General features: G+C 38.3%; 2 protein-coding genes across 2 annotated transcripts; both read right to left on the bottom strand.

The window, feature by feature from the left end:
- Positions 1 to 4,039: 4,039 nt before the first annotated feature.
- On the bottom strand, positions 4,040 to 4,960 carry LOC115961888. The gene has a single exon (XM_031080789.1). The coding sequence runs from the start codon at positions 4,958 to 4,960 to the stop codon at positions 4,040 to 4,042; it is 921 nt and encodes a 306-aa protein (XP_030936649.1).
- Positions 4,961 to 12,158: 7,198 nt separating this feature from the next.
- LOC115961887 lies at positions 12,159 to 12,710 on the bottom strand. The gene has a single exon (XM_031080788.1). It carries the CDS (start codon positions 12,708 to 12,710, stop codon positions 12,159 to 12,161), a length of 552 nt encoding a protein of 183 aa, XP_030936648.1.
- Positions 12,711 to 14,211: the final 1,501 nt, after the last annotated feature.

Genomic DNA, 14,211 nt, shown 5'->3' with positions numbered 1-14,211 from the left:
ATAAACAAGTGAATAGGGTGTGGCTTGGGTAGGTGTTCGATATGTTGTACGATACACCCACAAGGCTTCCTCAACTCTTTCATGCCAATCTCTTTTCGACTTCCCTACAACTTTCTTGAGCAAATTGCATAGAGTTTTGTTGAAGGCTTCTGCGAGACCATTGGCTAGAGCATTATACATGGAGGAATTATGCTACTTAAAACCAAAGTCATTGCAAAGTTTTTCCAGCAGCTTGTTGTAGAATTCCTTCCCATTATCAGTGATGATGAAACGGGGTACACCATACCTAAAGATGATATTCCTTTTGATGAAGTTCACGACATTTTCTTTCTTCACTTCACGAAATACAGCAGCTTCAGCCCACTTGGAGAAATAATCTGTCGCAACGAGGATATATGAGTGTCCATCAGAGGATTTTGGCGTCAATGGCCCAACCACATCTAATCCCCAAGCATCAAATGGCCATGAAGCCACAGTAGGGTGTAGGGGTTCTGGAGGTTGATGAATGAAGTTTGCATGGAATTGACATGCTGAGCATCTTTTCGCATACTCCATACAGTCCTTGACCATAGTGGGCCAATAATAACCCATCCGTTTAATTTGAAAATGAAGTTTAGGACCTGATTGGTGAGCTTCTTCGAGTGCCTTGGCAGCTTCCTCATCATCCAAGCAACGAAGGAGAAGACCATTGAAAGAACGACGATATAAAGTATTCTTGTAATAAACAAAACGTGGAGTTCGTCGTCAGATTTCTGTTCTATGTCGAGGGTCATTGGGCAATTTTCCATGTTCTATATAATCAATGATAGGTTGCCGCCAATCTTCTCTTTCTATTTCAAAAACTGAAATTGCATTAACTTCTTCTTCTATCTCATCCTCATCAAAGTTTGGAGGTATTACCCATGTTTGGCATATTGGAATTTTTATCTTAGGATCTGGTAAAGCAAGAGTTGTTGCTAATTTTGCCAAGGCATCCGCCTGTTTATTCTCATTTCTTGGGATATGTGTAATGCTAATATGATCAAACCATCCCAGAAGCCTCTCGGCATATTTACAATAAGGAATCAATTCCTACTTCTTCACATCATAGTGTAGAAGCACTTGGTTTATGATTAACTTTGAATCACTAAAGACCTCCAAACCAGTTGTTTCTGCATCCATTGCCATTTCCAGACCTAGGATTAGTGCTTGATATTCAGCAACATTGTTTGAACAACATTCTGTGAGAGTAAATGAATACGGGAGTATATCCCCTTCTGGAGTTACAAACACTACTCCGGCACCGGCACCACAACGTTGAGTAGCTCCATCAAAGAACATCTTCCAAGGTTGTGCAGTTTCAACGACCATTACTTCTTCATCAGGAAGGTCATCAGACAGCTCCTAATCATCAAGAATAGGATGGTCGGCAAGGAAGTCAGCCAAAGCTTGTCCTTTCATTGCTTTTTGTTGAACATATATTATCTCAAACTCTTGGAGTAAGAGAGCCCATTTTGCTAGCCTTCCTAAAAGAACTGGCTTAGTCATGATGTATTTGATGGGATCTGCTCGTGAAATGAGTTGTATTGAATGGGCATGCAGGTAATGTCTTAGCTTTTGAATGGCAAACATTAAAGCTAAACATGTCTTTTCAATTGGCGAATAATTGAATTCAGCACCATTTAGGGTTCTACTCAGGTAATAGAGGGCATTCTCCTTTCCTTCTTCATTCTCTTGAGCCAAAAGCACTCTTAAAGATCGTTCTTGTGCTGCTATGTAAAGAATAAGTGGCCACCCCTGTATGGGTGCTTGTAGAACAAGGGGATTTAGCAAGTATGTTTTGATGCTCTCAAAAGCATTTCTACATGCTTCATCCCATTTGAATGGGACATCTTTCTTCATAAGGCGATTGAAGGGTTGACAGCGTTCGGCCAAGTTGGATATGAACCTCCTAATGTAGGCAAACTTTCCTTAGAGACTTTTGAGCTCATGAATATTTTGAGGTTCTGGCATTTTTTGAATAGCATCAATCTTCGATCTATCAATTTCAATTCCTCGGTGTCGAACTATGAATCCTAGGAATTTTCCGGATGTAACTCCAAATGCACACTTCATGGGATTCATTTTAAGTTGGTACCTACGAAGTCGCTTAAGACTTGACGAAGGTCTTGGAGATGTTCCATTCTCTTCTTCGACTTCACAACCAAATCATCAACATAGCACTCTACATTTTTGTGAAGTATGTCATCAAATATTCTTTGCATTGCCCTTTGATAAGTGGCGCCCGCATTCTTTAATCCGAAAGGCATAACTTTATAGTAGTATATTCCTTTTGGAGTATGAAAAGCGGTGAGCTCTTCATCTTTTGGAGCCATGTGAATTTGATTGTAACCAGAGAACCCATCCATAAATGAAAGAGCTTCATGGCCTACTGTAGCATCAACCATAATTTCTGTTAAAGGAAGAGAAAAATCGTCTTTTGGACATGCCCTATTAAGGTCACGAAAGTCTACACAAACACGAATTTGTCCATTCTTCTTTCTTACAAGGACAATGTTTGATATCCATGTGGGATACTTGACTTCACGAATAAAGCCAGCTTCAATAAGTTTGTTGACCTCACCTTCAATCTGAGGGATTAACTCAGGCCGAAACCTACGTTGTGCTTGCTTTGTTGGTCGCACCCCATGCCTTACTGATAAGTGGTGAACAGCAACCTTTGGATCTAGACCTGGCATTTCTTTGTATGTCCAGGCAAAAACATCCCTATACTCTTTGAGGAGTTCAACATAAGCATCTTCTTCTTCTAGGGACAAATTTGCATTTATAAAGACTGGCCTAGGGTCTTCAGTAGTGCTAATGTTGACTTCCTTTAATTCATCAATTGTAGCCTGTACACCTTCTTCAAATGTGGGTGGAGCATCTTCAGCATCGTCTTCAATAGGGGACTCCTCCTTTGTGACTTCAGTGATTGTTATATGATTTACTAAAGCAACAACCTCATCCTCCACCTTCTGTTTTGTAGACACCATTGTACGCCTTTTTGCAGTCAAGGCTTCTCCAGTATTTACTTCCCAAATACTTCTACGCTTCATGCGAGATGGAATGGAGCTTCGCACCTCATTTGAATCTTGATCCATGAGGAATGTGTTGCTAACATCTTTGTGAAAGAAATTTGACATCTTATTTTGCTTTTGTCTTAACTTCTCATCCTTTGAGAGTTGAGAAGAAGTTGCATAACTAAGTCTTGTAAGAGCAGAACTTCGAGTGCCATTTTGGGAAGAAGTTGAACGACCAAGTCTTGTAAGAACAGAGCTTCGAGTGCCATTAACAAAGTTATCATCTTCTTGTGTCCCCAACCTGTCGAAGACTGAGATATAGGGAGTGGGTCGGTCGATGCGATCAAAAACAGATAGTTTCTTTGATGGCTTTGAAGGTTGTTCTTCTTCTTTATCATCTGTTGAAATCATCAAAACACTAGCTTTCCGAATGGGGATATGAATGGGAGTTGGTGGAGTGTATCCAATTCCAGCCTTAGAACTTGGTGCCCCAACACCCTTGGTTTTCAATGTCCTTTGTCTTTCTTTTCCAGAGGCTTCAGGGATGAGTTTACCCAAACCACTTGGCCTCTCATGGTTATAACCAGCTTTAGCCATGAGTCTATACGCATTGGGGTCAAAACCCTCTTCGGTTCTTTTGGTGGGCAAAGTCCCATGTTCAACAATTGGTCCTTGGGACGGTCTTGTAAACCCTTTCAATGGTTGACTTAAGGGTCTTGGTTTTGTGATTTTGGTAACTGGCGAGTTTAATCCTTGCAAATCCTTCGATATTGGCTCCTCATCTCCTGAGAATGGGGATTGGCCTTCTTTTCTTCTGGCGACTGGAACATAGTGTAGCACAGGGGCTACTCTAGTTACTTTTGAAGTATGATGCCTCTTCTCTTCCATGGAAGTCTCGGTTTGCTTGGTTTCCTTCTTCACAATTGGAAAATCAATCCTTGGAGCTTTGGAGTGGGGCTTTTCTTCTTTGCTAGATGGTGAAGCCACGACTTGGGTTTCTTCTATTGTATCATCTTCCAAGTAGAATTTTGCATCAGCAAAGTGTGATCAGCTACGGTAAAGGGCCTGTCATCAGCTACTATCTTCTTTACTTGTCCATCTTGAAAATATTTAAGGCATTGGTGATACGTAGATGGCACAACACCATACTCATGCAACCATGGTCTTCCAATAAGCAGTTTGTAAGTGGTCTTCGCATCAATGACATGAAAGAGTGCGCTTGATTCCATTTCCTCAATGAGCATATGAAGTCTAATCTTCCCAATAGCTCTCTGTCCACCCTGATTAAAGCCTTGAATCATCAACCTACTAGGAAGTAGTTCATCCAAGGAGATTCCAAGTTCTTTCAGTATTTTGAGTGGAAGGATATTGACTGCAGATCCACCATCAATAAGGATACGATTGACTTGTTGTTCTCGAATGTACCCAGTTACAAACAAGGGACGATTGTGAATCTTGGAGCCCAGCAAACGATCATCATCAGTAAAAATGATTGAAGACCAGTATGCCCTATACACGATAGCTCGTTCTGTCTCTTCCTCACTATCTGAAGATTCTTCTTCACCACTTACTTGATAACATGTAAAAGATGAAAAGATATAATTCTCGGGAATTGGCACTGTAGAGAAAGGTACTTTCACCTCAATAGGCTCCAATGAACCAAATTGATTAGTGAGAAAAGTAGAAGTGGTTGTTGAGGCCACCATGGCAAGATTAGAAGTCACAGCTTCATCATCAAATGTGATTTGTCCTTGGTGGGCTAGCTCCATAATTTTGTCTTTCAACACAAAGCATCGCTCTATAGGGTGGCCTACAAGGCGATGATACTTGCAATACTTAGGGTTATTTGTTTGGTCAGCTTCTTCAGGCCGTTTCATCTCTGGTAACTCAATCAAATTTAATTCAAGTAAATGATCTAACATCTCGAATATATCAGAATCGGGAATGGATATTGCTTTTCTTGCATCTCTTGTAACGTTGGTCTTCTTCTTCCCTTATCTTGAGTGAAATTAGGCGTTTGTTCTTTCATCTTGGGCTTAATTGGAACTTTGAGAGGAGTAGTAGTTACAATTAAAGATTGTTTGTTTTCTGGCTTAGGAGGAAATTTGCCCCCTTTGCGAGTATCTTGCCCTTCTCTCCCCTTGTGGGGTTCTTGCACAGGGGGACCTTGGTGACCATTGGAAGCAATGCTAAGCTCCATGTCATGAGCACGTGTTGCTAATTCTTCAAATGTTTTGGGCTTTATTCCTTAAAGGATGTAGCTTATAGCCCAATTCATTCCTTGAATACACATCTCAATTGCAGACGACTCAGATAATTGATCCTTGCAATTAAGACTAAGGTTTCTCCACCGTTGAATATAATCAATGACCGGCTCTTCTTTCCACTGCTTTGAATTGGTGAGCTCTATCATGCTAACAGTATGTCGAGCACTATAGAAACGGTTTAGGAATTCTCGCTCCATTTGGTTCCAACTATCAATGGAGCCAGGCGCTAGATCGGTATACCAATCAAACGCATTTCCCTTCAAAGAGCGAACAAATTGCTTGACCATGAGATCCCCATAAGTTCCAGCATTGTTACAAGTTTCCACAAAATGAGCTACATGTTGCCTTGGATTGCCTTTACCCTCAAATTGTTGGAACTTCGGTGGCTGATAGTTTTGAGGCATCCTCAAGAGATCTATCCTTTGAGTGTATGGTTTAGCATAGGTAATGGACGCTTGACTTCCACCCCCAACTTGGTCTTTGATAGCTTCCTTGATTAACTCCATGAGCTGGTCAGGAGAGATAGACCCTTCTGTAGAGAAATTGAGATCCTTTGTTGAACTCTCGGGTTTGTCATTATGGGTTTTTTTTGGCCTAGAGCTTTCATCTTCACGATTCAGTCCAGATGTATTCCCCATCTTATCCATTAGGAGAGTTATTTGTGCATCTCTCATTGCTTCCCTTTCTTTCATAGACTTCATTAATTCTTCTAAAGTCTGGGCTATAGTAGAGACTTGTTCCTCCAAAGATGTTGTGTTAGTCATCATGACTGGCATGGCAAATGAGCTAACAGAGCGAGGAGAATCCCTAAGCCTGGAAGCAAGAACATCGTCTGAAAAAGAGAATTCAGAGCCATTAAGCGATTTGCTTTCTTCTTCAGCTATTGGAACTTCTTGGATTGATTCCGAAATTCGGGACAAAGCTGGTTAAGATAACATTTCTTTGACAAGACCAACTACGTCTTTGCTTGCCCCCTGCGTAGATGAAGTTGTTCGTGACTTCTGAACTTTAGAAGTGTTGAGAACAAGTGAGGGCTGGGGAATGGGTGTTGTTTAAGCATAGACCTTTGCAAGAGCTTTTGTTCTTCTCCTTGTCATAGGTCCAGCATAGGAAGTGTTAGAACTTGATGAAGAGTTTGAATCCATTGTAGGATCGACTTCACTTGTTCCAAAAAGAGGGTTGTTGATTTGAGTCTTCTTTGAAGCCATAGGGCTTTAAAAGATGTTACAATTTGACGAAGAAGAGATGAGAGGCAGAGATGGTCCCACCGGGCGTGCCAAAAATTTTTAAACACAAAATTTTCTCAATTGTAGAAAATCAAACAATTGAAAAGAAATAGGTTTGCAAATATAAATTTGTATTGATGTATAATGAGTACAATCTCTATTTTGATTCTTTTACAAAAGAATACCCTCTGATTCTATCTTCATTGAATTTGACTCGAACAAGAATCTTCTTGATTTTGATTGGAAGATGGATTGATCGGTCTTCACAATAAATCTCTAGCTTCGAGCTTATTAGAGATTTATTGTCCTTCAAGTTCTTCAAGCTCTTCGAATGTTCTTCTAGTTCTTCGAATGTTCTTCAAGTTCTTCAAGGATTCTTCAAAGTTTCTTGAGACAGAATTTCTCCAGAGCTTAGGCCTCTTGAAAACTTTGTCTTCAAAATGAGAAGGGATGTCCTCTATTTATAGTGATTTTAGAGGATAAGCTCCACTTCGAATTGATATACTTGGAAGTATGTAGTAGACTTTTGATTGGCCCAAATTCTTCTTAGAGATAATTATCTTTATTTATCTATTTTGATAAAGATAATAATCAACAAAGATAAATAATTATCTCTATTTAATTTATTTAATAAACATAATTATCTACCAATTTTGAATAGAAAATTTATCTTTATTTTATTTATTATTTATTTTAATAAAGATAATTTCCCATAAAATTTGAATAGGAAGTTTATCTTTATCTTTTGGGTCAAATGACATATGGCAAATTTTGGTATGCCAATGTGATGCCAATTTGGATGACACATGTCGTCATTTGATTTAATTAATTTAATGACCTATTATTTTAAAATTTGTCACTAAATTTTGATGTGGCATTTTATAATTGGCTTAAAATTATGCCTCCTACAGTTAGCTACAGAGCATTCAATGTGGTGGTAGCAGTTTTCGCTTAGATATTTCTAAGCTCCCATCTCCCCTATACGTTCGCAATGCACGTCCCTATCCGTGGAATTTCCTGAAAGGTCACCTTGAACGATAGGATATACATTTGATCTGTGCTTTGTTTATCTAAGGAGATACTCCTCCTGGACCACCTTCCCCAACCTTTCCATTGGCAACCTATTCATGAGACTCTAAACTTAACACCTTTATTATTGTTTATTCATCCTCGGACCAATCAGCGTCCTTAGCCAAGGCCAAAGCCCAATATATAATTTTGGGCTCTTATCCCTACAATGCTCTTAAAAGAGAGAGAAATTATATTAAAATAACATAATTTAAGAGGTTTAACAAATTAAACTATGTAAAAAATGATAAATTTTTGTATATGTCTAATAGAAGAAATACATGACTCTTGTATGCTTATTAAAATTTAGAAGATTATAAATTCTCTTAGTAAACTAATTTTTATATATGTGTGTGTGTAGAGGTTTGTCTTAACTAATATATTAATATCATAACTTGGCCCCCCCCCAAACTAAAATTTCTGGCTTCGCCCCTGGTAATTGTGGAGGATGATCACTCTCTCTCATTAAGTGGGAGTGGGGTTTCTCAAACTTTGTTCTTCATGGGTTTTTTTTTTTTTTTTTTTTTTTTTTTTTTTTAATTAGCATTTTTTCTAAAATTCAGAAATAAAAAAATTAAATATTAATTAAATTATAAAATAGCATCGTTTTGGTTAAGTTATGGTGCAATTTAATGGATAGTAAATGGATGACTAAATTGAGTATAATTGAAATTTAGAAGATTAAAATGACGAAAGTCAAACTAAAAAAAAAAAAAAAGACTAAAAAAACAATACGTTAAATATAGAAAATAAATTTTACAATTTGACCTAAAATAAAGGAAAAAGTACGAAGATCTCAAGGAATCCTTTGGCCCCACTTTGTTGCGTGAAAACCTCTGATTAACGTAGGTTTCTTCTTAAGTATACTTTGACCCAAACTGAACTTGTTTTTCCTCCAAATCCAACTACATTCACATTGATATCAAACGTGTCCCGGTAAATGGTATTGGATAAAAAAAAGGTAGGTTTATGCAAGGTTAATTTTGCATTTATGGTTTAATGTATGAGCTTTTTTTTTTTTTATTCAATATGATAAGGTCTCAACATTTTGCATTGGATCCATTCCGATGGGTTGAATTTAGGATCGAATGGACTCAGGTTGAGCAGGTTTGTTGAGTAGATATATAGATGCAACGAACATGGCTTACAAGAGAAAGACGAGGTGGTTCGCATGACAAAAAACTAAGGCGGCTTGATCTAGATTGAAGCCTAAGGCGATTCAAGTGATTTTTATATATATATATATATATATATATATATATATAATATCAATTAAATAACATTTAATTAACTTTCAAGATTATAATTTTGTATTTAAAAACAATTTTACATGCCTTTGAGATTTAAAATTACTAATTAAATAATTTTGTTTAGGTTTCGCCAAGATTTTTTTTTTCAATTTTAAATTTTGAAAAAATTGTTTATGCAAAAACAACTATAACATGTACAATTTTATAATTATTGTTAATAATTAGTATTAATAAATATGGTGTTAATAGTGAGTCCATATAAAAGTGACGTTAATCTAATAATAGTAGTTATGAAAAATTGGTGGGAAATTTTTTGTACCACTGTACCTACCATTACTTTAAGAAAAGAAAAAGAAAAGAAAAAAAAAAAAAAAAACGTAGCATTCCACAAATTTTGGGGCCTTTTTATGATAGAGGTCCTTAGAGCACTAGCATTAGGTCTTTTTAAAAAAAAAAAATTCTACTTTCATACACCAAAACTTACCTTTTCTACTTTAATATAGCATTTGACAATACACTCTATATCACATGTTCTAATTTCATGTTCTATTCAATTTTTTATTAATTTTTCTCTTTCTCTCTCTTCATCTCTATTTCCCACTATCTCTAATCTAAAGCTCTCACCTCTTTGTTCCTCCACAATAATTCTCTCTCTCTCTCTCTCTCTCCATCACTAGAATTTAAAAAAAAAAAAAAAAAAACAAAAAGAAAAACAAAACACCATCACCATCACCACCTTAAACCCACAATGACCAATGCAAATCATAATCACACTATCTGGGTTTGAAACCTACCACCACCGAAGAAAAAAAAAAATCAGAATGCCATCACCACCACCAAAACCAAGTCACCCCTGATAAAATGTGATCCACCACCATCCACAATTAGGGGTGGCAAAATTGGACACGACCCGTGATTCCGACATGACATGACATGAAATAAGCAGGTTATGGGTTGAGACTTACTGGGGGAAAGGGTTCGAGTTGCTGGGTTAGTAGAATGTTGTAATTATTTCTACAAAAACAAAAAAAATGTTGACATGACTGACCCATTTAATAAATGAGTTGGGTTAGTGTTCAACCCATGAAAACCGTTTGACTTATTTTACCCGTTTAATTAAATAACATTTTACCAATATACCCTTTAAACCTAGGTATACATGTAAGGTTGAATTTAGTCAACCATCTTGTTGACTTTATTCCATGCCAAATTTGTTTGTATTTCAGTATTTAGTTAACCATGTATTTAGGTGGGTTTTTTTTGTAAGGGTAGTGAGTGAGATAGAGTGATTGAATGCTCAAGAGTGTGCAAGAAAACAGAGTCTCGCTACTTGATCTTGCGGGTGACTCGCGACTGCAAGCCGCCAAAAGCAGCACACGTGCCAAGCATGCCAGAAGTTGAAGCGTCATGCTAGTTAGAGCACTACAGAACAAAATAGGACAACTGACCGTTCTGTTATCGCGCAGTTGGAACTCGCGACTCAGTCAAGCCTCGAGTCCAAGGCGTGAGCCACCACTGTTTTGAAAAACCTGACGTTTCACATTCTTTTCTCACCCTAGTATAAATACCCCTCATACCTACAAAAGAAAGAGAGCTTCCAGAGAGAATTTTGAGAGAGAAACCCTAGAGAAAAACAAGATTGAATCATCCACAATCTTTACATAAGAGTCTCTTCATATTCCTTAACTCTCTTCCTCTCCATTATCAAATCCTTGAGAGGCATTTTTGCCAAAGCCTTTTTCTCACCATTTCCATTACTGTGAGAGGGCTGTTTGGTGTTCTGGGAAGCAGTTAAGAAGGAACCAATTTATATTGGTTGATGCTATGGTCAAGTAGCGAAATCCGGGAAGCTAGAAAAGTAATAGGTTCGACGCAACCTCGTTGGAGCAAGAAGCTTAGAGGGCTTAGGTGCACTGGGTAGATTAGGCTTGGAGGGTCTATTGCTGTCTATGTATCCCAACTATATTTTCTAGTGGATTGTTTACCGCTTGGAGGGTGGTGGAGAGGTTTTACGCCGAGGGCTTCGGTTTCCTCTTCGATAACACATTGCGTGTTGTCCTTGTGTTTGCATCTTCCTTTCCTTTTATCTTTGCCTTTTATTATCTGCTATGGGTTGTGATTTTAAATTGGCTTAGATTGTTTACCAATTCTGTTTTATAGCTTTTGTTCATTTTCCGCACACTTGTTGTTTGACATAAATCTTGAATTGATTAATTTGTAAATTAGGGGTCTAAACGTTCAAGAGTGTTTTTACACTATTTGAACTCTCAATATAAACCTATTAGTTTTTGTGGTCTAGTTTCTTTGACATATTATGATTTATTATTTGTGATATTGAAATATGTTTTAGTTTTGAATGATTATTTATGATGCAGTTACTCGTTAATTCTAAATTTTATATTACAAATATTTATGTTTTATAATTTTTTTTTATTTTGATAAAATATGATAAACAGGTCAACTTGACTGATCTGTTCAATAAATGGGTCGTGTTAGAGTTAAGGAATCTTGACCCATTTAATAAACATGTCTAGTTAGTGTTGACTCATATAGTTGAATACTTATAAATTGACATGACACGAACCCGACACACGAACACAAATTGCCACCTCTACCTACAATCATAATGACAACGACCAATCTCCAAGGCGAGGAGAGAGAGAAGATCTGTGGCAAGGAGAGAGAGAGAGAGAGAGAGAGAGAGAGAGAGAGAGAAAGGGACAAGAGAGAGACAGTGGTGGGTCTCTGTCGTGGGACACCTAGGGAGAGAGAGAGTAGAAAGAAGAAACCAAGAAAAGAGAAGAAAGAAAGAAAGTGAGAGGCGGTCTAAGAAGAAAGAGAGAAGAGAGAGAGAGAGAGAGAGAGAGAGAGAGAGAGAGAGAGAGAGAGAGAGAGAGAGTGACAGGAAAAAAGAAAGAAAGAGAGAGGCAAAGAAGAAAGAAGAAAAAAGAAAAAACAAAGAGAAAGTGATAAAGGACAAAAGAGAGAGGTGGAGAAAAAGGAAGAAAAAAGAAAGCGAGAGAAGAACAAAGTCATAAAGGAGGATAGAGAAAATGAATTAAAAACTTTTTTTTTAGCATTTCTTTCTATATCATTCTAATTTTGGAACGACATCGTTCATTTATGCCAAATATTTTGAACCATCTCTTGTAAGAGGTTTTTTGGTGTTTGGTGTGTCAAATGTCAAATATTTGGCATTTGGCACACCTGATGCTAATGTTCTTAGAGCACTAGCAATGGAGGATGTAAAAAAAATACCTATTTTACATCCTTTTTTTTTTTTTTTTTTTGAAACCGGAACCAATATCATTAATTTAGAAAAGAAGAATCCAAATACAACGCGTCCACAGCAGGTGGAGGATCCTCCTCCAACCAAACAATTTCATTGTCAAGTAATCTAGCAAACCTAGCCAAAGAATGAGCAACACCATTAGCACTACGCCTAATACAATTATAAGAGATGGACCTGAAACCTGCAGCCAAACACCAGATGTCTTCGTAGATTAAGCCAAGTCGTGATAGGTCTGGTTGGGCCTGAGAAATCATCTTCATCACCAAAGCATTATTGCCTTCGAGTACTATCTCTGTAAAACCCGCATCAATGGCAAACTCAAGCGCTTTACGGCATGCCATCACTTCCACCTCCTCACTGTCACGCACAGCTCCTCCTCGTGCTGCTAAAGCAGCCATGACTTCACCCTTTTCATTCCTAATCACCGCCCCATAACCTGATGCAGCGCCCTCATCAAAACAAGCACCGTCGAAGTTCAGCTTGAAAAACGTTTCTGGTGGAGGCTGCCATGTCTGCTGCACTGGACCATGATTCGGAATAGGCACATGCAAAGAGTCTTGTGCATCCATATACTCCTTCAAATAGTCAACTGCACGTTAGGCTGATCTTGAGGGATGCTGGAAAACCCCTCCATGAATAACCGTATTCCTTTGGTGCCATATCAGCCAACAAGTAATCCAGAACAGATTCCATTCCTCCTCAGAAAGCTTCACCAGAAGCCCTGTGACCAACTGCAAAAAATCATTCTGTGCTGTACCAGATTTCTGAAGTCTACCCAAGCTCCCAGCCCAAACATCTTGTGCCGCTCCACAACTCCAAAGAACATGCAGAACCGTTTCAGTTTCTTGATGACAGAGACAACAACGTGCATTCTCCATCACCCTTCTTCGAATAAGATTATCTTGTGTGGGCAGAATATTAAGACACGCCCTCCATGAAAAAATCTTTATCTTGCTTGGAACAGCTGCTTTCCACAGACGTGACCAAAGGAACCCAAGTGCTCTGTGCTTTGAAGACTCCCCAGCATCTAACTCATCCTTCCTTAATTGTTTTGCCACAAAATACCCAGACCGGACAGTATATCTGCCTCTTTTTGTAAAAGACCAAACCAACCCATCCTGAGCAACCCGCCTACTTAAAGGAACTTGAAGTATCGCTTCCGCATCAAACTGGTGAAACAAGGCCATTATTCTTTCTCTATCCCACTGATGAGTCTGCCAATCAACTAAATCAGATACTCTCCATTCCCAAATTTCCTCCTCAGGTGGAAACAATATTTTTTTTGTTGGATGGTTTGGTAGCCAGCAATCTTTAAGCACCCGAATTGAAGCCCCATTTCCTACTCTCCAATAACACCCTTTCTTCAAAATTGGTTGAGCTGCTAACAAACTTTTCCAAACATAAGAGCTATTTTGGCAATCCGTAGCATCAAGAAAATCACACCGTGGAAAATATTTGGTTTTAAAACACCTGTACAACAAAGAGCCGTTATCCTGTAACAACCTCCAACCCTGTTTTGCTAGCATAGCTAAATTAAATGATTTTAAGTCTCTGAAGCCCATTCCGCCCTCTGTCTTTGGCTGCGTTAAAAAACTCCAACTTTTCCAATGGATTTTCCTTTCCTCCCCAACCTGGCCCCACCAAAATCTAGCACACATAGAGTCCAACTCATCACATAATTTCCCCGGCAACTGAAACACCCCCATGGTATACGTGGGAATGGATTGAGCCACAGCTTTTATAAGAACTTCCTTGCCAGCCTTAGAAAGCATTTTCCCCTTCCAACCCTGCAATTTCCTCCAAACCCTCTCCTTCAGGAAAGCAAAAGTCTCATATTTTCTTCGTCCTATCAAAGTAGGCAGCCCTAGATAATTATCAAACCTCGCCACTTCCTTAACCTTTAATTTGTCAATGATCCATGTTTTCTGCTCCACAGACACATTACTACTGAAATAAGCAGAGGACTTCTCAAGATTTATACATTGGCCCGAGGCTTCAGCATACAACTGTAGGGTATCAGACACCACCTGCACTTCATCGTTATTAGCTTGACAAAAAATCAAAGAATCA

This window comes from Quercus lobata, chromosome 9, assembly GCF_001633185.2.
Source record: "Quercus lobata isolate SW786 chromosome 9, ValleyOak3.0 Primary Assembly, whole genome shotgun sequence".
NCBI classification, from domain to species: domain Eukaryota; kingdom Viridiplantae; phylum Streptophyta; class Magnoliopsida; order Fagales; family Fagaceae; genus Quercus; species Quercus lobata.
The sequence above is the reverse complement of the archived record's forward strand: the minus strand, read 5'-3'. Positions and strand labels throughout refer to the sequence as shown.